Source organism: Oncorhynchus mykiss, chromosome 22 (genome assembly GCF_057628025.1).
Source record: "Oncorhynchus mykiss isolate SJ-2025 chromosome 22, ASM5762802v1, whole genome shotgun sequence".
NCBI classification, from domain to species: Eukaryota; Metazoa; Chordata; class Actinopteri; order Salmoniformes; family Salmonidae; genus Oncorhynchus; species Oncorhynchus mykiss.
The window spans coordinates 28375428-28402697 of NC_143043.1; the positions used below are offsets into that span (position 1 = coordinate 28375428).

At 45.0% G+C, this 27270-nt stretch overlaps 1 protein-coding gene across 1 annotated transcript; it reads left to right on the plus strand.

Moving 5' to 3' along the window:
• On the plus strand, window positions 1-27270 carry col8a1a (collagen, type VIII, alpha 1a). Its single transcript, XM_036959552.2, has 3 exons — window positions 1-105; window positions 20593-20920; window positions 21171-27270. Exons 1-3 carry the CDS (start codon window positions 97-99, stop codon window positions 23123-23125), a joined length of 2292 nt encoding a protein of 763 aa, XP_036815447.1. The 5' UTR covers window positions 1-96; the 3' UTR covers window positions 23126-27270.

Genomic DNA, 27270 nt, shown 5'->3' on the forward strand with positions numbered 1-27270 from the left:
GTTCGGAGCTCCTATCACAGGGCTTTCTCTGTCCGTCTGTGTGTCTCTCCGTCTGTCTGCCTGCAGTGATTATTCCCCCTTTACAAAAGCCACTCAATGAGAAAGGTAAGGAACCTTCCAATCCTCCAGCCTCAGCTCCTTTTTCAGAATTTCAGATGACAAGCAGGGATGAATATCCTGATTATTACAGCAGATAAATGGTGTAAAGAATGAAGCTTTTTAGATGCATGTAAAACAGAAAAACATCTGCTTCAGTTCTGGGCAACATCTGATGGTACACATTTTGTCACTTGGTTTGTGTGTCTGTATATGTGCAATATGTTTGTATTTGTCTAATAAGTACTGGTCATTTAGAAAATGCTGACTGGCTGACCACCATTGAGTGTATTCTGGAGTTGTATATGTCAGAACCAGAGGTGTATATGTCAGAACCAGAAGCAGAGGTGTATATGTCAGAACCAGAGGTGTATATGTCAGAACCAGAGTTGTATATGTCAGAACCAGAGGTGTATATGTCAGAACCAGAACCAGAGGTGTATATGTCAGAACCAGAGTTGTATATGTCAGAACCAGAACCAGAGTTTTATATGTCAGAACCAGAACCAGAGTTGTATATGTCAGAACCAGAGGTGTATATGTCAGAACCAGAGGTGTATATGTCAGAACCAGAACCAGAGTTGTATATGTCATAACCAGAGGTGTATATGTCAGAACCAGAGGTGTATATGTCAGAACCAGAGTTGTATATGTCAGAACCAGAACCAGAGTTGTATATGTCAGAACCAGAGTTGTATATGTCAGAACCAGAACCAGAGTTGTATATGTCAGAACCAGAACCAGAGGTGTATATGTCAGAACCAGAGTTGTATATGTCAGAACCAGAGCCCGAGGTGTATATGTCAGAACCAGAGTTGTATATGTCAGAACCAGAGGTGTATATGTCAGAACCAGAGTTGTATATGTCAGAACCAGAGTTGTATATGTCAGAACCAGATGTGTATATGTCAGAACCAGAGTTGTATATGTCAGAACCAGAGGTGTATATGTCAGAACCAGAGTTGTATATGTCAGAACCAGAGTTGTATATGTCAGAACCAGAGTTGTATATGTCAGAACCAGAGGTGTATATGTCAGAACCAGAACCAGAGGTGTATATGTCAGAACCAGAACCAGAGTTGTATATGTCATAACCAGAGGTGTATATGTCAGAACCAGAGTTGTATATGTCAGAACCAGAACCAGAGTTGTATATGTCAGAACCAGAGTTGTATATGTCAGAACCAGAACCAGAGTTGTATATGTCAGAACCAGAGGTGTATATGTCAGAACCAGAGGTGTATATGTCAGAACCAGAACCAGAGTTTTATATGTCAGAACCAGAACCAGAGTTGTATATGTCATAACCAGAGGTGTATATGTCAGAACCAGAGGTGTATATGTCAGAACCAGAGTTGTATATGTCAGAACCAGAGTTGTATATGTCAGAACCAGAACCAGAGTTGTATATGTCCGAAGTCTTGGTATATAAGCTGTGTTCGTTGTGGTTGATTTTTGTTTCTCCGTGGGGGAAAAGTATTTCCCTGGTGTTTTCTTCATATCATGTGTTGGTGTTACATGTTTATATTTAGTCCAGTAAGATCTAAGTCTTCCTTTGTAATTGACTAAATTGTTTTAGGGTTGCACAAATCTCCTTTGGTCCACTTACATTATAGTTAGGTTGTTCTGGGATGTAATTTTTTGGGATGAAATGAGAATGGGAAGGCCTAATAGACTGAAGCTGAAGTGTCTTTAAGAGGTGTCTTTGTTCACCTTGGCTGCTTCTTGAGCCGAGGTCACTGAGATGTCTGTGGTGCAGTTTATGTTTAATTCAAATAGGATAGAGTTTGTACTGTGTCTAATGGTGGCCATGCTTGGCTACAATCTGACCAGTAGACCATAGTAGGACTGGTGGACAGGGTGTGGGCCAGGGTAAGCCTGGGCAGCAGGTAGCTCTTCTCCTTGGCTATGTAGTGAGAGTGCCCCCTAGTGGGGTGGGTTTGTCCAGTTCTCCTCTTCTGACAAAAGTTGCCATCCCCAGGGAAATGGAATGTGTGTATACGTGAGAGAATGTTTGTTTAGAAAGCATGTGTGTTTGTACACTTTTGTTTGTTTGTGTGTGTGTGTGTGTGTGTATGCAGGAGCATGTGAGTGTGTGAACGTGTGAACGTGTGCAAGTGTGTGTGCATCTATGTGTGTGTGTGTGTGTACGTGTGTGTGTGTGTGTGTGTGTGTGTGTGTGTGTTTGTGTAGGCCGTGAGATGTGTGTGTGGCAGAGGGATGAAGGCAAACTGTCAGGTCTGTGTGATGGGGGCAGGAGCAGAAGTTTGGTGAGAAAAGAGCCCAGAGCAAACACTGTCACTGGCTGACAGGAGTTCTCTCTCCCTGGAATAATGACAGCTCATTGGCTAAGTGATGTTCTCTCCCTGGAATAATGACAGCTCATTGGCTAAGTGATGTTCTCTCCCTGGAATAATGACAGCTCATTGGCTAAGTGATGTTCTCTCCCTGGAATAATGACAGCTCATTGGCTAAGTGATGTTCTCTCCCTGGAATAATGACAGCTCATTGGCTAAGTGATGTTCTCTCCCTGGAATAATGACAGCTCATTGGCTAAGTAATGTTCTCTCCCTGGAATAATGACAGCTCATTGGCTAAGTGATGTTCTCTCCCTGTCCCTATAATGTCCCAATAATGACAGCTCATTGGTTAGAGCTCACTGGAAAGCTCATTGTTGCATTAGCCTGTCAATCAAAATAATTTTTTATTTATGGTTGTCACACCCTGACCATAGTTTGCTTTGTATGTTTCTATGTTTTGTTTGGTCAGGGTGTGATCTGAGTGGGCATTCTATGTTACATGTCTAGTTTTTCTATTTCTATGTTTGGCCTGATATGGTTCTCAATCAGAGGCAGGTGTTAGTCATTGTCTCTGATTGGGAACCATATTTAGGTAGCCTGTTTGGTGTTGGGTTTTGTGGGTGATTGTTCCTGTCGCTGTGTTTGCACCAGATAGGGCTGTTTTGGTTTTTCACATTTCTTGTTTTGTTAGTCTGTTCATGTGTAGAGTCTTTATTAAAGAACCATGAATAGAAACCACGCTGCATTTTGGTCCGCCTCTCCTTCAAGTCAAGAAAACCGTTACAATGGTCTAATTCTTTGAGGCAGGCGTGACCAAGGCCTGATTCATGTGTGCAACATTACAGAACATATATACATGTACTAAGTAGATTAGTCCTGTTTCCCTGTCACCTAAAGTGAGGGGTTTTGTAAGCTCTCTCACGCTTGTGCTGTGTGAGATTATGGCTTGCCATGGACATTGCTGTTGATGCTCGAATCTGGTTGAAATACAAATTATTCAAAGTGCCTCTGTGGATGTGCAATGATTTAGACCAGGAAATCTTATCCTACAAGGCCCAGCGTGGGTGCTGGCTTTTACTCCCACACGCAGTAGCTTCCCTGGTCCAAACATCAATTAGAGACTGATTAGTTGATTTGTAGTATCAGATGTGTTACTGACAGAGGTGGGACCAAGTCATTATTATTTGAGTCACAAGCAAGTGTCAAGGTCCGAGTCTCAAGTAAAGTCCCAAGTAGACGGGTCAAGACTAGTCAAGTCCCAAGTAGACGTGCCAAGACTCGAGTCAAGTCCCAAGTAGACGGGTCAAGACTCTAGTCAAGTCCCAAGTAGACGTGCCAAGACTCGAGTCAAGTCCCAAGTAGACGGGTCAAGACTCGAGTCAAGTCGGAGTCGTGCATTCTGAGAGCAAGTCGAGTCACAAGTTTTCAAGTCAAGTAAAAAAAAAAATCTAGACATGCAACGACTTGTTCATTTACAAATCTTTGTCTATTTTTTGAGGCTACCAGACAGCCCTTTTCATTATTTTGTCTCCAACACATTTTGATTAGCCTATTGTAGTTGTAAAAGAGGAACCTTGAAATGTTGTAAGGGCATGGCATCAGCAGAAGGCAGGTAGACATGCTCAGAGTGTAGACTTATGTACAGGTCTTAGTGATCCAATAATGAAAGCTCCATATCATACAAATATACAAGTAGATTTACCAAATATACACAGGCAATAGCCCAAAAGCAATAGCCTCTGTATCAGGCTTAACCTTTCCTATCTGAACGGACACAGGTTAAGACTGCACAGCCTCCCTTTGAGAAACCGGAAAAATGGAATCTGTCTAACAGGAGCTTCAACAGGTAGGCCTGCATAATATAAGCACGGGGCCCCCAGGACCATACAATTACCCAGTTAGCAAATACAACCAAGTAGTAATTGTTGCCCAATTGCTGATCAGCTTTCAAAGTAAACAGTTCATATTCTATGACAATCCTCTGTTCCTATAATTTGACAAAAAATCCTATGGATGTACAGCAAATCAGCAATATGTTTGCCTGCTCACCACCCGCCCTGTATTGATTCACAGTTTGCTGGTCCAATCAGAGTGCCGAGTTTGCGTTTCACTTGACAATTTGTTGCAGATTTTCTTGCAGGGGCGATCTGCAGCTACTGTCTCTGGCTAAGGGTAGAGTAATCCACGTAGACTCTGGGCCTCAAAATGAGTGACAAAACATTACAAAACCTGGCCAGATAAACTCAAGTCATTCATTTAAAGTCAAAGTCCAGTCCCGAGTCTTGAGGCTCCAAGTCAAGTCTGAAGTTATTTTATTTTCTATTAAGTCGAGTCTCAAGTCATTAGTGTGACTCTAGTCAGACTCGAGTCCAGTCATGTGACTCGAGTCCACAACTCTGGAAACTGCTTGGCTGGAGCAAAATGGTTTAGATTCGGCTTGTACAGTCACAAGCACACAATGGCTTCATTACGTAAATGAACAAACAGCTGGGAGCACATTTTCCACTTTGACCAGACAAATGGCCAGAGAGCTGTCTAGCCTAACTGGTAGTGTCCCTGAGGCATCACAAGCTTTTTCCTGGACCTTATTCAGTGCTTGAAACATTCTGAGATTTGCAGATATAAAAAATATCACAGAAAACTGTGGGCTATGGGCTAACTGTAACTGATTGGTGATTGATGTTTACTATATATCATAAGGATGGGTTTCAGTGTCATCGTGATTGTTGTTGGCAGTCTATTCAGGGCATGTGGAAATCAGAGAATGTGTTTAGGATCTACCCTTAGCTGATGGGATTGTATCCAAATGACCTTCGCATAGACTTCGCCTTGACTCACAGATCTAGGTTCAGCTTACCATCCCCAAATCCTAACCTTCACTAGCAGAAGGGAAACATGCTAAACTGGCCTCAGATCAGTATCTGTGTATCTGGAACATGGTGAAGGTTCACATTCACATACACATCATAAATTGGTGGTTGAATATACTGGAGCACAGGTTGGTGTGTGTGTGTGTGTGTGTTTGTCTTGAACCCATGTAATGCTATTTGATGGTGTGACTGCCTAATCCACTGCCTTTAAAAGCTGTTCTCAACAATCAACCGTTTTCCCTTCCTCTTTTGGACAGGGCGTATTTTCCACAGCTCCTCTCATTCTGAATTCCTCTCTCCTTATTTCTGTACCAGGTCAGCTCCACTCATCTGACTCACATACAGACACAAGCCTGGAAGCTTAAACACACCCTGAGTATACAAAACATGACAGACTGACGAGATGAGAGCTATGATCCCTTATTGATGTCGCTTGCTAAATCCAATCCCACCAGTGTAGATGAAGGAGATGAGACAGGTTAAAGAAAGATGTTTAAGCCTAGAGACAATTGAGACTTGTGAGGATTGTGTATGTGTGCCATTCAGAGGGTGAATGGGCAAGACAAAATATTTAAGGGCCTTATGGGGTATGGTAGTAGGTGCCAGGCGCACCGGTTTGTGTCAAGAACTGCAACACTGCTGGTTTTTTCACGCTCAACAGTTTCCTGTGTGTATCAAGAATGGTTCACCACCCAAAGGACATCCAGCCAACTTGACCCAACTGTAGGAAACATTAGAGTCAACATGGGCCAGCATCCCTGTGGAACGCTTTCAATACCATGAGAACCTCAAACAGAGATTCCTCTTCCTCTTCCCTCCAAGTGGACATAGGAGGTACAGGGTCAAGGCAACCGGATACTAGGTTCAGTTTGCTCCTAGCAGAACTTGGCTAGGCGAAGCAAACATCTGTGACTCGCAGACTCCCTTAAAAAGACATTAGCCTGAAAAACGAGCAATATTACTGTTTGTTGCTCTTGAAACACTGTACGCCACAACATACAGTAACACTGTATGTTACTGGCCAAGGAGGTCTTAGTCGCGCAATTTTACATCTAACCTAGATGTTTGGTGCTGTATTTCTCAAGTGGAAAAAAATGTGCATGAAAAATAGTAGTCTGTCATTGAATGACAACAAATACTTAATTGAAGAATCCCTACTGTTGACCGATGATTGATGAATGGGCACCGAATATTGGCTTGTCTCAAGGAAAAAAAGTTATGTGCACCAACAGCCCCCCAAAAATGAGCAGAATGTTGCCGAACACCAAAACAAAACAAAACAACACTATACGATACTGTAAGCTTCAGAAAGGCAGAAGAAGGACAGAAAGGTCAAAGGGTTCTAAGAAGATGACCCCTACAACACATCACTGAAGATCAGGTGTTTGTACTGTATGTGTGCGTGTCTTTAATGCGCTGCGTAAAGAGCATGTTTGCACAAACATAAACCTTTACTCTTAAGAGATATTTAAACGGAAGGAATTCAATGCATTCAGAGAGGGAGAAAGTGAGAGAATCTGTAAATATAGTTTGGTTGTTTAGTTTAGCTGTGTCTAACTGGGCCTGTGTGTGTGTGTGTGTGTGTGTGTGTGTGTGCGTGCGTGTGAGACAGAGAAAGCTGGCAGCCGGGAGATGGGATGGAAAAGGAAGGAGGAGGGGGACATGTGAATTGGGAATGGTTGTGGTGGTGTGGAGAGGAGAGGAATCGGACGGCCCAGTGGTTGTCTGGACATGCTCAGTAGGCTTGGACAGTTGTTCCTTGGTTAGTGGGAATGTTTTCAACATCCAGTAGGATCACACAGTGCTGTCAGAGTGATTGATGCTATGTGCCTATTGCCTGTACTCATACACATACATCTCTGTGCTTCATATCCTCTTTCTCTCCCTTTCATTACTTTTCCCCCCTCCATTTCTCCTCTCACTCCCTCTCTCACCTCCCACACCACCCCCTTCTCTCTCTCCTCTTTCCCTCTCTTCCCCTCTCCTTCCTCTTCCCCTATCTCCTTCTCTCTCTTAGTCACTGGGAGGACTTCCAGGTCACTGAACGTGGATGTTTCTGGAGGAAGAGAGAGAGTCAGGAGGAAAATAGAGGGATGAGAAGAAAGAAGGGAAAGGGGGGAATAGACATGTCTGCTAACTTAGATAGAGAGGAAGAATAGGAGACGGTGAAACGAAAGATGAGAAGAGAAAGATGTCTGTGGAGGAAGATTGGAAGACAGTAGGATGAAGGGAAGAGAATAGACAGATGTGTCTAAAGGTAGAGGAAGAAGAGGAGGAGTAGATGGAGATATTTCCACCTCTTTCTGGAGGAGAGGAACGATAGAAGAGGAACAAAGAGAGTGTTTTACTGTGCTCAGCTATGTACTGTACTTGGCTCTTCTCTCCATTCTCTCAGACCTCACATTCCTGTGTGTGTGTGTGTGTGTGTGTGTGTGTGTGTGTGTGTGTGTGTGTGTGTGTGTGTGTGTGTGCGCGTGCGCGTGTGTGTGCGTGTGCGTGTGCGTGTGCATATGCAATGGGGAACCATCTATAAATGGACATCTTGAAAAGGAAAATACACCAAACAGATATACAGCCATAAAACAGGCGCACACACACGCGCGCGCGCACGCACGCACGCACACACACACACCCAGACCCAGGTGTATTTCTATCAGTAAGACATCATACTGTGGGCAGCCGCACCTTCCTTTTCTCTCTCCTGCCTCCCTCCATCATGTCCCCCTCCTCTCTCCCCTGCCTCCCTCCATCATGTCCCCCTCCTCTCTCTTCTGCCTCCCTCCATCATGTCCCCCCCCTTCTCTCTCCTCTATTTTCTTCTCCTATTCCGCCCTCTCTCCTTTCCTCACTGGTCAGTTCTGTAATTACAGCTGTGGACATTGCAAACAATTAGATCCTGCACGTTTTCACTGTGCACCAAAACAGTTCATAGTGCAATAGTTTATACTGTTTGTATTCTATCTCAAGCACAGCTTCTGCATGTAGTGTCAGACAGTAGTGTGTCATTGTTACAGATCATTTCATACGTTTTAAGCAAAAGAAAAACATCTTCACGAGGTTGATCAGAGAGGAAGTCTGTTTATGTTTACAGAAATCAAAGTGAATTGGTCTCACACAGTTTTTCAGATGTTATCGCAGGTGTATCTAGTTCCAACAACGCAGCAATATCTAGCAATACAATAACAATAACAGTATCCCAGTTTAAAGCAGCCATCTTCCATTCCCTTTGGAACACATGTCACTCATACCAAATACGGTACAGTATAAACATAGGCAGAAGCTGCTCCTCCAATAGAAATCCCTGATCACGCTTGTAGGCGATGTCATGGCGACATATGCTGGCCAAGCTCATGCGCAGAAACATTTAATCGAGTCTAAGGGTCGTCTTGGACCGGACTGCACATATGCAAGCCGTCAAATCAAAGACACTCCTTTGAAATAAAGTTTTTGATGAAAATGAAAACGTGTCAGTTCGTCACTTTGTTAGAGTAATAACATATTCAACTACTTAAAACATTGACTCGAATCTGGGTTGTGCCTTTAGGAAGAATTGTTCACTTCTTTCATTGACATTCATTCTCAAACCCCAAAACACGGCCTGGACTGCTTGGACTGCTTGGTCTGCTTCCTGGAAGTCTGGCGATGTTGTGCCTCTGGGTTTAGAAACTGTGTTCATCTTGTCTAGCCCCAATCGGACTCCTGTAACTAATGCAACCCAAACAACTGCTTTATATGATACACAGTGGGTCAGAGTAGGACTTGGTGGAACTGATGCTATCTCTACTGAATTCCTGGTGGCATCCTGTAGCTGACTGGTATTCATCTTAGAACTGCTGCCAGAACAGCCATGAGAGCCAGGAGTGTAACACACCTGATGCCCACTAACACAGTTGTATATGAAGAACATAAAGGAGGCAGTCTGGAAGCAGTCCAGGGGAAACACACACACAGACATGAAGGGCTCTAAAGTGCGACTAAAATCTCCCAGATATGAATTGTTTTAATGATTCGATGTACCGTTGTTTCCAAGTGCCCTACACTTTTAGAAAAAAGGGTTCCAAAAGGGTTCTTTGGCAGTCCCCATAGGAGAACCCTTTTTGGCTCTAGGTAAAACCGTATATGGTTCCAGGTAAAACCCTTTTGGGTTCCATTTAGAACCCTCTGTGGAAAGGGTTCTACATGGATCCCCCAAAAGTTCTACCTCAAACCAAAATGGGTTCTTCAAAGGGTTCTCCTATGGGGACAGTCGAATAACCATTTTAGGTTCTAGATAGCACCTTTTAGTTCTAACAGTGTAGAAAAAGCGAGTGCAGATTCTTTAGCGTCATAGTTGCACCATTACTACAGCGAAAACGGCTTGCTTCTGGCCCACCCAGGTGAAAAGATCAGTGTCCGGTTTCCCAATAGTGATGGAATTTAGGGTTATGAGTGTTTTAATGATCCATATTTCCTACAACAGCCGAAGATGTAACAAGCGTTTCCCACAACACCACACAGAGAGAACGGTCGGTAAGTGCGTCGTTGGAGCATGTTTCGATACTGATAGGATCGAAAGAAGGGGAGTGCTGCTCTCATATCAGCTTTCTCCATTCAAATCTTACCTTAACATTAGAATAAATTATCAATACTGACCAGAGATCAGCTCCTAAAGAGATACGCTATATTACCAAAAGTATGTGGACTTTTGCTCGTCTAATATCTCGTTCCAAAATCATGGGCATTAATACGGAGTTGTTCCTCCTTTGCTGTTATAACAGCCTCCACTCCACTTTCTACTAGATGTTGGAACATAGCTGCATGGACTTGCATCCATTCTGCCACAAGAGCATTAGTGAGGTCGGGAACTGATGTTGGGCGATTGGGCATGGCTTGCAGTCGGCATTCCAATTCATCATAATGGTGTTCGATTGGGTTGAGGTCAGAGCTCTGTGCCGGCCAGTTAAGTTCTTCTACACTGATCTCATCAAACCATTTCTGAATGGACCTCGCTTTGTGAACTGGGGCATTTTCATGCTAAAACAGAAAAGGGCCTTCTCCAAACTGTTTCCACAAAGTTGGAAGCACAGAATCGTCTAGAATGTCATTGTGTGCTGTAGCGTTAAGAGTTCCCTTCACTGGAATTAAGGGGCCTAGCCAGAACCATGAAAAACCACCCCAGACCATTATTCCTCCTCCACCAAACTTTACAGTTGGTACTATACATTGGGGCAGGTAGCATTCTCTTGGCATCTGCCAAACCCAGATTCGTCAGTTGGACTGACAGATGGTGAAGCGTGATTCTTCACTCCAGAGAAAGTGTTTCCGCAGCTCTAAAGTCCAATGGCGGAGAGCTTTACACCACTCCAGCCGATGGTTGGCATTCCACATGGTGATCTAAGGCTTGTGTGTGGCTGCTCAGCCATGGAAACCCATTTCATGAAGTTCCCGACAAACAGCTCTTGAGCTGAGGCCGTTTGGAACTCGATAGTGAGTGTTGCAACTGAGGACAGACGATTTTGACACGCTACACTCTTCAGCACTTGGCGGTCCCGATCTGTGAGCTTGTGTGGCCTACCACCGTTGTTACTCCTAGATGTTTCCACTACACAATAACAGCACTTACAGTTGACCTGTGCAGCTCTAGCAGGACATACATTTTACGAACTGACTTGTTGGGAAGGTGGCATCCTATGACAGTACCACGTTGAAAGTCACTGAACTCTTCATTAAGGCCATTCTACTGCCAATGTTTTCTATTGAGATTACATGGCTGTGTCCTCCATTTTATACACCTGTCAGCAAGAGGTGAGGCTGAAATAGCCGAATCCACTAGTTTGAAGTGGTGTCCACATACATTTGTATATATAGTGCATTACCTCCTATGGCTGTAAATATTGAGGCCGCTTATTCTAATGCTTACCCTATAATAATGCACTAAATCACATCAGTAGCATACAAGTAACAAAATAGAACTCAATGAATTGAACATGAAATGTATTTCAATATGATTGAAATAGGGCTATAGCCTACTGTTTAATTTAATGCAGTCATCTCGGTTTTCATTTGAAGCAGCTTTTTATACATCGCTTGGCGACCTTGGTTACCATGCACTGCGTCGCTGGTTGCATATCCCTACTGGCCAAGCCCTCCCTAACCCAGACGGCGCTAGGCCAATTGTGCATAGCCCCACGGACTTCCCGGTTGCGGACGGCTGCGACAGAGCCTGGGCGCGAACCCAAGGTCTCTGGTGGCACAGCTAGCACTGCGATGCAGTGCCCTAGACCACTGCGCCACCCAGGAGGCCCCTGCAGTGTGTTATCTTATCTCCTTGGTGCTTGAGCTTTATTTTCTGAAAATATTCTGGATGTTCAACACTTATAGACCCAGATTATATATTAATGAAAACAGAGTCTCTCCTGTATGTGTGTGTGTGTGTGTGTGTGTGTGTGTGTGTGTGTGTGTGTGTGTGTGTGTGTGTGTGTGTGTGTGTGTGTGTAAAGCAAGACCATGAAGCTTTTTCAGCCATGGGGAGCAGAGGGAGGACTTGGGTAGGTGGTATACATAATGTGGCTTTAGTGCCCTTTTTGTTGAAATACTTCTGCTTGGTTGTCATACAGTGATGACATAAAGGTCTGTAGTTGAGTGAGAAATCAAAACAGAAAAGCATATTCATGTGAGGAACCCGTCATTCTGTGCCTGGCCAATGTGGCCGTACGGTAGCAGCATGGTGAAGCTACAGATACTGGCACCTACTGAAATAAGTATTACCCATAAATCTCCTGGAGACGCCATTCATTCATGAGTCACACAAGCTTCACCAGAGTGGCGTCTGTGAGAAATAACACGTTCAGCACAGTCTGACCGTGTGTGTGTGTGTGTGTGTGTGTGAGAGATCCTCTGTGAGAGTAAGGAAGATCCCATAGAGACTTGTCCAGCCTGAACCACCATGGAGTCATTCAGACCAAACTGAGGGGGCTGTAGGTTAGGACCCATGCCAGCTTGTCTAATAACAGCCTGAGGGGGCTGTAGGTTAGGACCCATGCCAGCTTGTCTAATAACAGCCTGAGGGGGCTGTAGGTTAGGACCCATGCCAGCTTGTCTAATAACAGCTAATAGCAGGTTAGTGTGACCAAACCCTGTGTGACTGAGTGTAGTGGAGAGGAGCTCCAACCCTCGCTGGGCCATCCTTCCAAATCGCTTCTCGTTGCCTCGACTACGTAAGCGAAGCCTCGATGTCCGAGGCTGCTCTAACCCAATTACAATGTATTTACACACATTTCATAGAAGCAATTTGAAGGAGCTCATTCAATAGCTAAATACAATGCTTGTGAATGATGGTCTCTTTCATAGCATATATGTTTTGGTAACAAGCTGCATCATGTATTGATGAGGGTTGGTTGCCTGCCCTATTCCTTATGCAATAGAGCAGGAGTTTCATGATGTAGGTCTACACGTGTCTGACAGCTAACTCTGGGGAGTCGATGACAACAGGTTGGGGCGTCTGACACTAAACAGAAATCATGTTCCGTATCTCTCATGTTGTCAAAATGTTTCCCATCCTCTCAAGTTTGTCACACTCACACACACGCACACGTCCACACACACACACACACACATGTCCACACACACACACACACGCACATGTCCCTACACACACGCGCATGTACACACACACACATGCACATGTCCACACACACACACACACACACATGTCCACACACACACACGCACGCACATGTCCCTACACACACGCGCATGTACACACACACACATGCACATGCCCACACACACACGCACATGTCTACACACACACATGCACATGTCTACACACACGTACATGTCCACACACATACACAGACACACACACTATGGTTTAAGTTACAGACTGCTTATCTTTGGGTCTCTGGCTGTCCTTGTACAGTTGGTCATTTGTTAGTATGAGGCAATGAGAGATTAGTCACACGGCCTGCTAATAGAAAGTCATTGAAAGTTTGCACCTACTCCACAAAACCCCCAAACACTTTCACGCTCTTAAGAACTTTTGATGGATCTATTTACTCTCTGAGTTGCAATTTGGTGGTGTAAGTGTGTGTGAGAGTTAAACTGGCTCTGTTAAATGTCTCAGCATCTAGGCATTTCACCCAACCCTGGTCCTGGAAAGAAGTTTCAGGTTACTTACATGAATACTCACTCAAAATAACTCTGTATACACGAGTCTGCTGAATGGCCAAAATGTGAATGTAACATAAAAATACATCTGTCATTTACAGTGGGACCCTGGCCAAGCATGGATGGCCAAAACAGAATATCTATCATTTGTCAGAAAACACATTTCTGCTACAAAAGCAGCTATGAACAGAGCATGTCCTTAATCCACCTCTCAATTCTACTGTATTACAGTTTAGACTGTTCTGTCTCCACCATAATGAATCCATATGCTCACACACACACTCACTCACACAAACACACGCATGCATGCACTCACTCACACCCACACACACACCTTTATTTTTGTGAAATTTCAGGATGTTTTGGGGAGTAAAAATGCTTGACCATTAAAAATCATATTTTCCTCTACGCCTTACCTAACCTTAACCCTAACCCTCAACCTACCATTTAACCTTAACCCCAAAACACACACACTGTACCATCAGGACTGATTGAGGCTATTTGACTATAGCGCTAACACACCCATCCACCCAACACATCGTCTTCATACACCCATGTGCCTGGGTCTGCGTTATGTCTCCCCTCTTCTCTCGCTGGCTCTGCCTCTTTCTCTCTCTTCTTGTCTCATTTTCCCTCCATATTGAATTGTTGGAAAGCATTCCCTTTGGAAAGCATTCCTGCACGTCAGGCTCCCATCGCCATGGAAATGAGACGGGCCCCCTTCAAAGGCACGAGAGGGCGAGTGCCCACTGGGGGAGAGAGGGTGGCACGGCCATATTAGAATCGCCAGTCGCCTGAGAAATGGTCAGGGGTCAACGCAGTTGTCATTCTTCATAGCCAAGCTAGTGTATAGAGCTGGGACTGGTGTATAGAATGCCAGCAGCATCCCACGCTGCAACCCACTGCTGGCTTGCCTCGGAAGCTAAGCAGGGTTGGTCCCTGCATTACTGTAAAGACCAGATGCTGCTGAAGTGGTGTTGGATGGCCAGTAGGAGGCACTCTTTCCCCTGGTAGAAAACAAACAAAAACATCCCAATGCCCCAGGGCAGTGATTGGGGACATTCCCCTGTGTAAGGTGCTGTTTTTCAGATGGGAAGTTAAATGGGTGTCCTGACTCTCTGTGGTCACTAAAGATCCCATGACACTTATTGTAAGAGTAGGGGTGTTAACCCTGGCTAAATTCCTAATCTAGCCCCATATCATCCCCAGCTTCCAATTGGCTCATTCATCTACGCTGTAACTATTCCCCAGGTTGTTGCTGCAGATGAGAATGTGGTCTCAGTCAACTCACCTGGTAAAATAAGGGTTAAAAAAAGAGTTGGGACTGGTGTATAGAGCTGGGACTGGTGTATAGAGTTGGGACTGGTGTATAGAGTTGGGACTGGTGTATAGAGCTGGGACTGGTGTATAGAGCTGGGGCTGGTGTATAGAGCTGGGACTGGTTTATAGAGCTGGGACTGGTTTATAGAGCTGGGACTGGTTTATAGAGCTGGGACTGGTTTATAGAGCTGGGACTGGTATATAGAGCTGGGACTGGTGTATAGAGCTGGGACTGGTGTATAGAGCTGGGACTGGTGTATAGAGCTGGGACTGGTGTATAGAGCTGGGACTGGTTTATAGAGCTGGGGCTGGTGTATAGAGCTGGGACTGGTTTATAGAGCTGGGACTGGTTTATAGAGCTGGGACTGGTTTATAGAGCTGGGACTGGTTTATAGAGCTGGGACTGGTATATAGAGCTGGGACTGGTTTATAGAGCTGGGACTGGTGTATAGAGTTGGGACTGGTGTATAGAGCTGGGACTGGTGTATAGAGCTGGGACTGGTTTATAGAGCTGGGGCTGGTGTATAGAGCTGGGACTGGTTTATAGAGCTGGGACTGGTTTATAGAGCTGGGACTGGTTTATAGAGCTGGGACTGGTTTATAGAGCTGGGACTGGTATATAGAGCTGGGACTGGTTTATAGAGTTGGGACTGGTGTATAGAGCTGGGACTGGTTTACAGAGCTGGGACTGGTGTATAGAGCTGGGACTGGTGTATAGAGCTGGGACTGGTTTATAGAGTTGGGACTGGTTTATAGAGCTGGGACTGGTTTATAGAGCTGGGAATGGTTTATAGAGCTGGGACTGGTGTATAGAGTTGGGACTGGTGTATAGAGTTGGGACTGGTGTATAGAGTTGGGACTGGTTTATAGAGCTGGGACTGGTTTATAGAGCTGGGACTGGTTTATAGAGTTGGGACTTGTTTATAGAGCTGGGACTGGTTTATAGAGCTGGGACTGGTTTATAGAGCTGGGACTGGTGTATAGAGCTGGGACTGGTGTATAGAGCTGGGACTGGTGTATAGAGCTGGGACTGGTGTATAGAGTTGGGACTGGTTTATAGAGTTGGGACTGGTGTATAGAGCTGGGACTGGTTTATAGAGCTGGGACTGGTGTATAGAGCTGGGACTGGGAATGGGACTAGATCTAGGGCTGCGACTGACTGTTGGTGTAACTGAGTCAGGTTTGTAGGCCTCCTTGCTCACACACATTTTCTATAGGATTGAGGTCAGGGCTTTGAGGTCAAGACTTCAACTATAAATATATATATATATATATATATATATATATACATACATACAGCTGAAGTCGGAAGTTCACATACACTTAGAGAGCTGGGACACTCAGTCTGCCTGAGTCATTAAAACAAGTTTTTCAACCCCTCCACAAATTTCTTGTTAACAAACTATAGTTTTGGCAAGTCGGTTAGGACATCTACTTTGTTCATGACTCAGTTACACCAGCTCTGTCAGGAGGAATGGGACAAAATTCACCCAACTTATTGTGGGAAGCTTGTGGAAGGCTGCCTGAAACATTTGACCGAAGTTAAACTATTTAATTGGCAATGCTACCAAATACTAATTGAGTGTATGCAAACTTAACACACAAAACCAAAATGGCAACCTAAATAGGATCCCCACTCAGACACAACGATAAACAGCTGCCTCTGATTGGGAACTAATTCAGGCCACCATAGACCTACATATACCTAGACATACTAAAACCCCTTAGATATACAAAAACCCTAGACAGGACAAAAACACCTAGACAATACAAAAAAACCTAGACATACAAAAACCCCTAGACATTACAAAAACTCCATAAACCACCCTCGTCACACCCTGACCTAACCAAAATAATAAAGAAAACAAAGATAACTAAGGTCAGGGCGTGACATTCTGACCCACTGGGAATGTGATGAAAGAAATAAAAGCTGAAATAAATCATTCTCTCTACTATTCTCTCTATCAATCTGAAATGTCACATTCTTAAAAAAAGTGGTGATCCTAACTAACCTAAAACAGGGAATTTTTACTTGGATTAAATGTATATATATATATATATATATATTCAGTTGAAGTCGGAAGTTTACATACACCTTAGCCAAATACATTTAAACTCAGTTTTTCACTATATATACTGAGTGCACAAAACATTAAGAACACCTTCCTAATACTGAGTTGCATCTCCCTGCTTTTGGCCTCAGAACAGCCTCAATTCGTCAGGACATGGACTCTACAAGGTGTTGAAAGCATTCCACAGAGTTGCTGGCCCATGTTGACTCCAATGCATCTCACAGTTCTGTCCAGTTGGCTGGATGTCCATTGGGTGGTGGACCTTTCTTGAGTTATAGTTCATATAAGGAAATCAGTCAATTGAAATACATCCATTAGACCCTAATATATGGATTTCACATGGCTGGGAATACAGATATGCATCTGTTGGTCACAGATTTTTTTTTTTATGTAAAGGTAGGGGCAGAGATCAGAAAACCAGTCAGTATCTGGTGTGATCACCATTTGCCTCATGCAGCGTGACCAATCTCCTTCACATAGAGTTGATCAGGCTGTTGGTTGTGGCCTGTGGAATGGTGTCCCACTCATCTTCAATGGCTGTGTGAAGTTGCTGGATATTGGCGGGAACTGGAACATGCTGTCGTACACGTCGATCCAGACACTTGTATTTGTATATTTTTTTATTTAACGAGGCAAGTCAGTTAAGAACAAATTCTTATTTACAATGACGGCCTACACCGTCCAAATCCAGACGACACTGGGCCAATTGTGCGCCGCCCTATCAGACACCCAATCACAGCTGGTTGTGATACAGCCTGGATTTGAACCAGGGTGTCTGTGGTGATGCCTCAAGCACTGAGATGCAGTGCCTTGAGAAAATTGAGACATGGTTTGTGTATGTGTTCCATCCAGAGGGTGAATGGGCAAGACAAAATATTTAAGTGCCTTTGAACAGGGTATGGTCGTAGGTGCCAGGCGCACCAGTTTGAACTGATACGCTGCTGGGTTTTTCACACTCATCAGTTTTGTATTAAGAACGGTCTTTGTAAATACTATATACCAGTTCAAATATGAGTGCAAAATAAAGCATTACCCCCTCCTCTCCCAGAAGCAGCCGGCCAGACCCAACCCCAAAACGGAATCCCCTCTGGCCCAAGCCAGAGACACAACTAGACAGGATCAGGACCGCCGTTAAAGCCCAAATTGAAACAGACAGAGAAACACACACACAGACACACATACACAAACACACAGTCCTACCATAGGAGCATCAGCCAAAGACAACCCAAATGTCTGTCTGCGTGACTGACCTTCAGAAGGAAATTCACAAGACGGAGAAAAATCGTGTAAGACTAGAAGGCGGTCTGGACGGCCTTGTTGGACCGCTCTTCTATCTGTTGGACCAGAGCACTGCTCGTTGGATTGGACGTCTGGGTCCTGGATGTGAATGAAAAGTTAGAAAATACACACAGATGCACGTATACATTAACAAACATATTCTTGTTTCTCTCACGTGCAGACAGCAGCCCCAGACAGATAAATGTAGGAGAGGAAGCAACACAACATCAGTAGAGAAGCGGAGAGTGACGAGGTCAGGGAGGTTGCGGGCAGTGAGGTGTTCCTATTTCCACTTGGCATGCCTGAGGGTTGGCCTAGGGGTGAGAGAAATACCTCTCACTGCAGTAAGATTTCTCAGATAGCCTGTACCAATCTGTGTTGACTCCTGTTCACAATGTCACAATTGCAGCCCGACATCTGAGGACCTAACAGGACCTCTGTTAGGCTAGGAGTTCACCACAACCACATGAACTGACCAGGAACGGATATCCCTTATGATATCTATATCATTTCTCACTGTACACCTGCATTACTGCATTTGACATTTTTTTTTTTATGTCAGTAGTTCTGACATCATTCATACATACCTGTGGTTGAATCTTGTGCATGACTTTTAAGTAGTAGCCTATCTATTGTCAAAGGGTATGTGTTGATTCGGAGGCTTGGCAGGAAACATACTGTAAAACCACCAGAGAACCTAAGAAAGCAGCCATTTTTCGTAATTTATCTTCAGAAAGTGTGAACCCTATGAACTCTATGGTAAGTATGAATTTGACAGAAACGCGGAATAATAGCCTCTCCAACAAATGTATTCCATCCTTCTTCCATCAGTATTTCTCATTCACAAAGGTCAGCTGTGACAACCAATTGGAATGAACTGGCTACCTAACTGGCCAAGCCAACTCAGAAAACTCATTCCTGCTGCATATTTTGGCCAGACCAGCTCTCCGAACAAAAAGCTTTGGTTTGGAGGGCTGATCTCTAACATACTGGTGTTTAGCCTACAGTACAGACTTTGACCATCAGAGTTCTGTGTTCTGTATAAGAGAGGGGCAGAGTGAGGGATAGACAGTGACAAGAGGGATTCGGTGAGGGAGAGAAAGAAAAATATAGAGAGAGAGGTAGAGGGTGAGAGAGAGAGTGTGTGAGATAAACTGTGTGTGAGAGAGATCAAACAGTCAAACTACAGTAAGTGACAAGATATTCAGTTCAATGGCATTCTTGAAATTGCCCAGCCTTTGTAAGTACATCACTATAACAGCATATTTCTGTAGACTGTATACCAATCAATCAGTATTACTTCTCACATAATCTTTACTATTACAGTCAAACTCAAACATTAGCATTGGAATTTGAACAGAATTTGAACAGTGTTTTAACGGGTTAAAAAGTATTTGGCTACCGTAACACAAAAGAGGACCAAAGCCAAGAAACACCATCTCCCAGTTCCAGGTCTGATGCTCTTTGTTATACTGTGGCTGAGTCTTGACGGAGCATCCTCATTTCCTAAGAACATCTGGGAGGGTTCACAGTAGAAGGTCAGAGACAAAGCCTAGCCAAAAACTGCCACGTTATATGATTCATAATTTAACGAAAGAAAGAACGTGTTAAGAAACGTAACAGAGAATCATTTCTTTTCCCACCTACCTATCTTGAGTAAAACTGCTTTTTTTCTGCTATGACTTGTAGGCCGAAACGCATTTGAGTTTCTTCTGATCTGATGGGTTATTTTCAGAAGCTTTCATGTGAAGTATAAATGTCCTTGTCAGTTTGTTTGTCTGATAGTATGTCTGGTAACAGGGCTATTAGTAATGTTATCATTTTGCTCCATCAGCTGTTTGAAAGCCAAGGCATTGCTCAGTCAGTTAGTAGTCTCGTAAACCTGACCCTAGGCAACAGCATTGGAAACATTGTGTTAGGCAACGGTCTGCGGTCTGCCTAGGTCAAGTGTAGCTCAGTTGGCAGAGCATGGCAAGCGCCAGGATTGTGGGTTTGAACAGTAGAATAAAGTATTAAAATGTATCCACTAAGTACTGGAAGTTGCTCTGGATAAGAGCATCTGTAAAATGTAAATGTAGTCAGTTAGCAGTGTTGTTACAAGATTGAGCATGTAAAAAGAAAACTGTTTTGTCGTTACCACATCCTACATCTGGCAATATATACTATTTTTAAAAAGGCTGGCCCATGGTTAAGTGTTGAGTGACTGGTTGTCGTCAGCTGCGGGCAGCGCTGTCTGTGTAATATATTGCTCTTTACTGTCCAGTAGGTGGAGCCAGAGCAATGCGAAGGTGTATCAGGGCATGAATCCCTTTCTATGGGGAAAAGCTTTCATATTACCAGTCATATGGCTTTTATTGCCATGTATGTATGTTTGACTGTTTGCATTTGATTGAAAAATACATACTGGCAGTGAATTAGATTCCCTTGATTGGCTCATTGATTTACTTTTTGATCAATTGATCAATTGACTGATTGTCTAACATAGTTCTCCTCTGCTGTCTTCCCCAGGCCATGGCCGTACCTTCTCTCTCAGCCCCTCTCCTCGTGGCTCTGTTTCAGCTTGCAGTACTACCTCTCGTTCACGCAGGGGTATACTACGGACACAAGCAGCACCAGCAGCACCCCCAGCAGCAACCCCAGCAGCACCAGCCTATGCCACACCTGTCCCACATGGGCATGGGCAGCAAAGAGCAGCACCCTCAACAGCAGTGGCCAGGAAAGGACATGCCCCACATGCAGTACCCCCATTACAGAAAAGAGATCCCCCAGATGCCCATGCACATGGGCAAGGAGTACCCCCGCAAAGGTGTGGTAGTCAACAGTGGACAGGACAAAGGTGAGATCGAATGGCAATCTCAAAGGACTTGTGGCTCTGGTCGAAAGTAGCGCACTACTATGGAGTAGGGCAATAGTATGTTGTTTATATTGCGACTATGTCAATCTTCAATGTTCATTATCTAACCTAACTCTAGTTAAGACATACACACAAGCAGATTGTACTTCATTTTGCTCTTGTGCTGAATATTGTGATATGCCTGCAATCTTCCAATAATGTTTAGACTGATTGGACATCTTATCCCCTACAGGTCAGACCATCCCCAGTGGGGCTGTGGGAGGTCTCCCTGGAGGCCTGCCAGGAGAGCAGGGCCCAGCTGGGCCTGCAGGACCTGAGGGACCCTCTGGGCCACCAGGTCCTCCTGGGGTAGGACAGCCAGGAGGTGAAGGAAAACCAGGCCCCGCTGGTCCCCCAGGATTCCCTGGTGTAGGCAAACCAGGACTCCCGGGAATTCCAGGCAAGCCAGGGGGCATGGGAGACCCAGGTGTACCTGGAGAGCTGGGCCCCAGTGGTGGAGACGGTCATATGGGGCAGCCAGGGCCTCAGGGCCCCCCTGGTCCTCCAGGTCTCCCGGGGACAGGAAAACCAGGGGTTGGGGGGTTACCAGGACAACCAGGACCCAAGGGGGAGCCAGGACATAAGGGCCTGCCGGGACTACCAGGATTACCAGGACCCAAAGGTGACAAGGGAATTGGACAGCCAGGACAGCCAGGCCACAAAGGGCCAGCAGGACCCCCTGGACCTCCAGGCCAGGGAGGGATGCCAGGTGTGGGCAAGCCTGGAATGAATGGCATATCGGGGCCACCAGGAGGACCAGGGAAACCAGGCCCTCCTGGAGAGCAGGGGCTGGCTGGACCAGCAGGAGAGGGTGGCGAGACCGGTCCACCAGGGTTGCCAGGCCAGGGAAAACCAGGCCAGAATGGTCTGCCTGGACAACCAGGCATGCCTGGTGGGAAAGGGCACCCAGGCCCTCCAGGTTTGCCAGGGAAGCCTGGATTGCCCGGATTTGGAAAACCAGGATTCCCAGGACCCAAGGGAGATAAAGGGATGGGTGGGATGCCCGGAGGCCCAGGACCAAAGGGAGACAAAGGCCATGGAGGACTTCCAGGTGTGATTGGAACACCTGGACCAATCGGACCAGCTGGTCCACTTGGCCCTATGGGACCCCCTGGAGGTCTTGGCCAACCAGGGGCAAAAGGAGAGGCTGGAGAGGGAGGGCAAAAGGGGCTGCCAGGTGGCCAGGGTGAGCCTGGTCCTCCTGGACTTCATGGTCAGAATGGCTTCCCTGGAGAGGGAGGAGAGCCAGGGCCAAGGGGTCCCGCTGGGCCTGTAGGACCCCAAGGGGAAGGCGGACACAAAGGGTTACCAGGCGCCCCTGGCATTCCAGGCCTATCTGGGCCGAAGGGAGAGGGAGGACTTCCAGGAGAGAAGGGTCCCCAAGGCCCTAAGGGCATTCCAGGTCTGGGAGGTGCAGGTGGGCCGATCGGACCTCCTGGTGCCCCTGGGTCTAAAGGTGACAGCGGATTACCTGGTCTTCCCGGCGTTGAGGGTAACGGAAACCCAGGTGTCCCTGGTCCTCTTGGACCTCCAGGTAAAGAAGGTCCTGGAGGACCACCAGGAAATCCAGGCCAGCCAGGTCTACCTGGTCCCCCAGGCCCACCCGGACCCCCCGCCCTCTCCCCTAACATGGGAGCAGTCCTCACTGAGATGGGTATTCCTCCTGGGTTGGATGGAGTCAAGACCACCGGCTATGGCAAGAAGGGGAAATATGGAGGAAACAGTGGAGAGGTAATGGGCGCCAACGGCCTGGAGATGCCTGCGTTCACGGCTCTGGTGACCACACCCTTCCCACCAGTGGGCACGCCTGTGGTGTTCGACAAGATCCTGTACAACGGCCGTCAGAACTACAACCCCCAGACAGGCGTGTTTACCTGTGACATGCCCGGGATCTACTACTTTGCCTACCACGTCCACTGCAAAGGGGCCAACGTGTGGGTAGCGCTGATGAGGAACGATGAGCCTGTGATGTACACATATGACGAGTATAAGAAGGGATTCCTGGATCAGGCGTCGGGGAGCGCAGTGTTACCTCTACAGCCAGGGGACACTGTGTACCTCCAGCTACCCTCGGACCAGGCCGCAGGACTATACGCTGGCCAATACGTCCACTCATCCTTCTCTGGGTACTTGTTGTACCCTATGTAGCAACAACTATAGAGAGGAAGAGACAGTGACAGAGGGAGAACATTTTGGAGAAATGTAAGCATTGTTTATAGAAGTCTTTAAATGTGTATGTTCTTTTTTTTAAACATCAACTATCTGTGGAGATTGATGCTGTTGATATCGACGCTGTTGAGATCGACAGCGATGGGAGGACGCGTCGCACAGTCCCTGGGAAAATCTGAGAGAGGACTGTGTGTGAGTGAATGTACATATATGCAGTTTTTATAACCATTTATGTTGTGGTACAAAGATTAATGTATCTATGTACCGCTCTTAAGAGTGTTACAATGTTACAACACTGCATTAAAAGATGCCATTACATCAACAGGGTTCACATGTTGTGAAATGTAGTCATATGTACAGTTGAAATCGGAGGTTTACATACACCTTAGCCAAATACATTTAAACTCAGCTTGTCACAATTCCTGACATTCAATCCTAGTAAAAATTCTCCATCTTAGGTCACTAAGGATCACCACTTTATTGAAATGTCAGAATAATAGTAGAGAGAATAATTTATTTCAGCTTTCATCACATTCCTAGTGGGTCAGAAGTTTACATACACTCAATTAGTATTTTGTAGCATTGCCTTTAAATTGTTTAACTTGGGTCAAACATTTCAGGTAGCCTTCCACAAGCTTCCCACAAGAAGTTGGGTGAATTTTGGCCCATTCCTCCTGACACAGCTGGTGTATCTGAGTCAGGTTTGTAGGCCTCCTTTTTCCGTTCTGCCCACAAATATTCTATTGGATTGAGGTCAGGGCTTCGTGATGGCCACTCCAATACCTTGACTTTGTTGTCCTTAAGCCATTTTGCCACAACTTTGGAAGTTTGCTTGGGGTCATTGTCCATTTGGAAGACCCATTTGCGACCAAGCTTTAACTTCCTGACTGATGTCTTGAGATGTTGCTTCAATATATCCACATAATGTACCTCCCTCATGATGCCATCTATTTTGTTTAGTGCACCAGTCCCTCCTGCAGCAAAGCACCCCCACAACATAATGCTGCGACACCCGTGCTTCACTGTTGGGATGGTGTTCTTCGGCTTGCAAGCCTCCCCCTTTTTCCATATCGATGGCCATTATGGCCAAACAGTTCTATTTTTGTTTCATCAGACCAGAGGACATTTCTCCAAAAAGTATAATGTACAGTTGCAAACCGTAGTGTGGCTTTTTATGGTGGTTTTGGAGCAGTGGCTTTTTCCTTGCTGAGCGGCCTTTCAGGTTATGTCAATATAGGACTTGTTTTACTGTGGATATAGATACTTTTGTACCTGTTTCCTACAGCATCTTCACAAGGTCCTTTGCTGTTGTTCTGGGAATGATTTGCACTTTTCGCACCAAAGTAGGTTCATCTCTAGGAGACAGAACACGTCTCCTTCCTGAGCGGTATGACAGCTGCGTTGTCCCATGGTGTTTGTACTTGCGTACTATTGTTTGTACAGATGAACGTGGTACCTTGAGGCGTTTGGAAATTGCTCCCAAGGATGAACCAGACTTGTGGAGGTCTACAATCTTGCCTGATTTCTTTTGATTTTCCCATGATGTCAAGCAAAGAGGCACTGAGTTTGAAGGTAGGCCTTGAAATACATCCACAGGTACACCTCCAATTGACCCAAATTATGTCAAATAGCCTATCAGAAGCTTCTAAAGTCATGACATCTTTTTCTGGAATTTTCCAAGCTGTTTAAAGGTACATTCAACTTAGTGTATGTAAACTTCTGACCCACTAGAATTGTGATACAGTGAATTCTAAGTGAAATAATCTGTCTATAAACAATTGTTGGAAAAATTACTTGTGTCATGCACAAATTAGATGTCCTAACCGACTTGCCAAAACTATAGTTTGTTAACAAGAAATGTGTGTAGTGGTTGAAAAACTAGTTTTAATGACTCCAACCTAAGTGTACGTAAACTTCAGACTTCAACTGTACGTATCAGTTTAATTTAAAGCGCTGCACAGACGAATGTGGAAAGAGAGATATCTCTTGTATTGCCACAGAGTACCATGTGTTTTTTCTCAAGTCCCTACATGTTCCTTTGCAAACTGGCAGCTGCCATTAATGAAACTGTGGCAAAGAATGTAAATTGAATAACTAAAGAAAACAAATACAATACCTAGGAAAATGGCACCTGCAATGTGCTATTACAGTACTTACAGAAAGGAAAACCAATAGAGATTCAAATAAAGTGGTGCAATGGTTTATTTCACGTTTTAGTTTGTTGCGTAACTTTCTTGTTGTGTTTTTGATTAATTTGTTTGATTCTTTTTTTAAACTTTTGCAGACAAGCATCATGTGTGATGTTTATAAGGGTGATTGTGTCGCATTAAATGGTTGGCAAAATAATGTATTATGGGTAGAGTAGTGTTGTGCACAGCAATGCCTCTTGTGGCAAGTAAAGAATAAGGCTCCAACAGACACTATTGTACCCAAAAATTGGAAGACCACTGCTGTCCTTACAAAGCCTTGTATTACTGTGTCGGGTGTCACCTGAATAAAGCAGTAGTGTTATAATGACAGTTATGAAAAACATTTGAACAAGACCCAGACCCTCATTAAGAGGGGCCTAAACGTTTCTGTAAGTAACAGATACAATGATAATCAATTGTGATTCTTATGAATAACTTTTGGATAAGCTAATTGATCCCTCTTGGCTCAGTACAGAATTGAAATAATCTGATTATAGGTACTCTATGTGGAGGTTAAGATTTAAGAATAATAAATACTTTGATGTCAATAAGAGAACATGATGGCCAAACCAAACCAGGAGTAAGTGAGGAGACTTATGGAATTAGGTTTCCTTGTGGAGCCCAAGGAATAAAGACAAATGGTGCGTTCGTACATTCCCTCTGGCTATCTACTTCCATTTCAGAACACTCTAGTCTGAGTGTGCTAGAGCGCAGAATAACTGATGAATTTACAAACATGGGGCGACGCACAATTGGCCCAGCGTCGTCCGGGTTAGGGAGGGTTTGGCCGGCAGGGATATCCTTGTATCATCGCGCACTAGCGACTCCTGTGGCGGGCCGGGCGCAGTGCACGCTGACCAGGTCGCTATCCGGGTTGAATGCACGCTGTGTTAAGAAGCAGTGCGGCTTGGTTGGGTTGTGTTTCAGAGGAGGCATGGCTCTCGACCTTCGCCTCTCCCGAGTCCGTACGATTGGATACCACGAAATTCGAGAGAAAAAAGGGTTAATTTTTAAAATAATTTACAAAGAATATGGCCGGTGTCAGTAAACGTTGGCAAAAAAGCGTAATTAAATTGTTGCTATCAGCACAGCTACAGTCACCAATGCTCTGGATAACATAGAAACAGCCTAACCAACTCTGCTAGGTCGGAGAAAAATGTCAGAGAGAGGCGCTCTCTCATTTATGTCTGGAATTAGCTTTAGCCAGTTAGCTTGGGTGCTCGACTTCAGTTGTGAGGTCACAACGCTCGGATCAGCCCTACTCCTCGGCCAGAGTGTCCAGTGTGTGCTCTGAACGCTTCGAGAGAGAAATGCTCTGAATTTACAAATGGACAATCTGACAACACTCTAAATGTAAGAATGGCCAGATCACACTCGGAGCGCTCTCTGGCACTCCAGAGTGAATTTACGAATGGCCAGATCACACTCGGAGCGCTCTCTGGCACTCCAGAGGGAATTTACGAATGGCCAGATCACACTCGGAGCGCTCTCTGGCGCACCCAAAGAGTAGAACATTAAAAAGAGAGGAAGAAGGGTGAAAATGCCTTCCTGCGTGCCCCTCCCTCTCCTCCTCCGTCACCCATGTCCCTATAACTAACCCATCTACCCTTCCCTCACCCACCTCAGCCCCTGCCCCCTACCCTTCTACCCCCCAGTGCCCCAGCACAATAGGCTTGACAGAGACTGATAACAAAAACATCCTGCAGCATTTATCACTATAATGTATTATTTTGACTACTGACCTCCTGATTTTAAAGTGGAATAACATGTACTTAAAACTTTTTTTGAGAAAATTGATTCCAGATATGAATTCAGTTTCCTTTCTTTATTTGGTGCTAAAGATTCAGTAAACCAAGAGAAACCCTGAGTTTGAATGTTTTTACTGTTATACTGGTGATGTTGTTTAAAACAATAATAAAGATGATTTAACTAGAA

Coding starts and splice junctions, on each gene's coding strand:
- col8a1a (XM_036959552.2), top strand. Junction 20,921..21,170: donor CAACAGTGGACAGGACAAAG/GTGAGATCGAAT, acceptor TATCCCCTACAG/GTCAGACCATCCCCAGTGGG.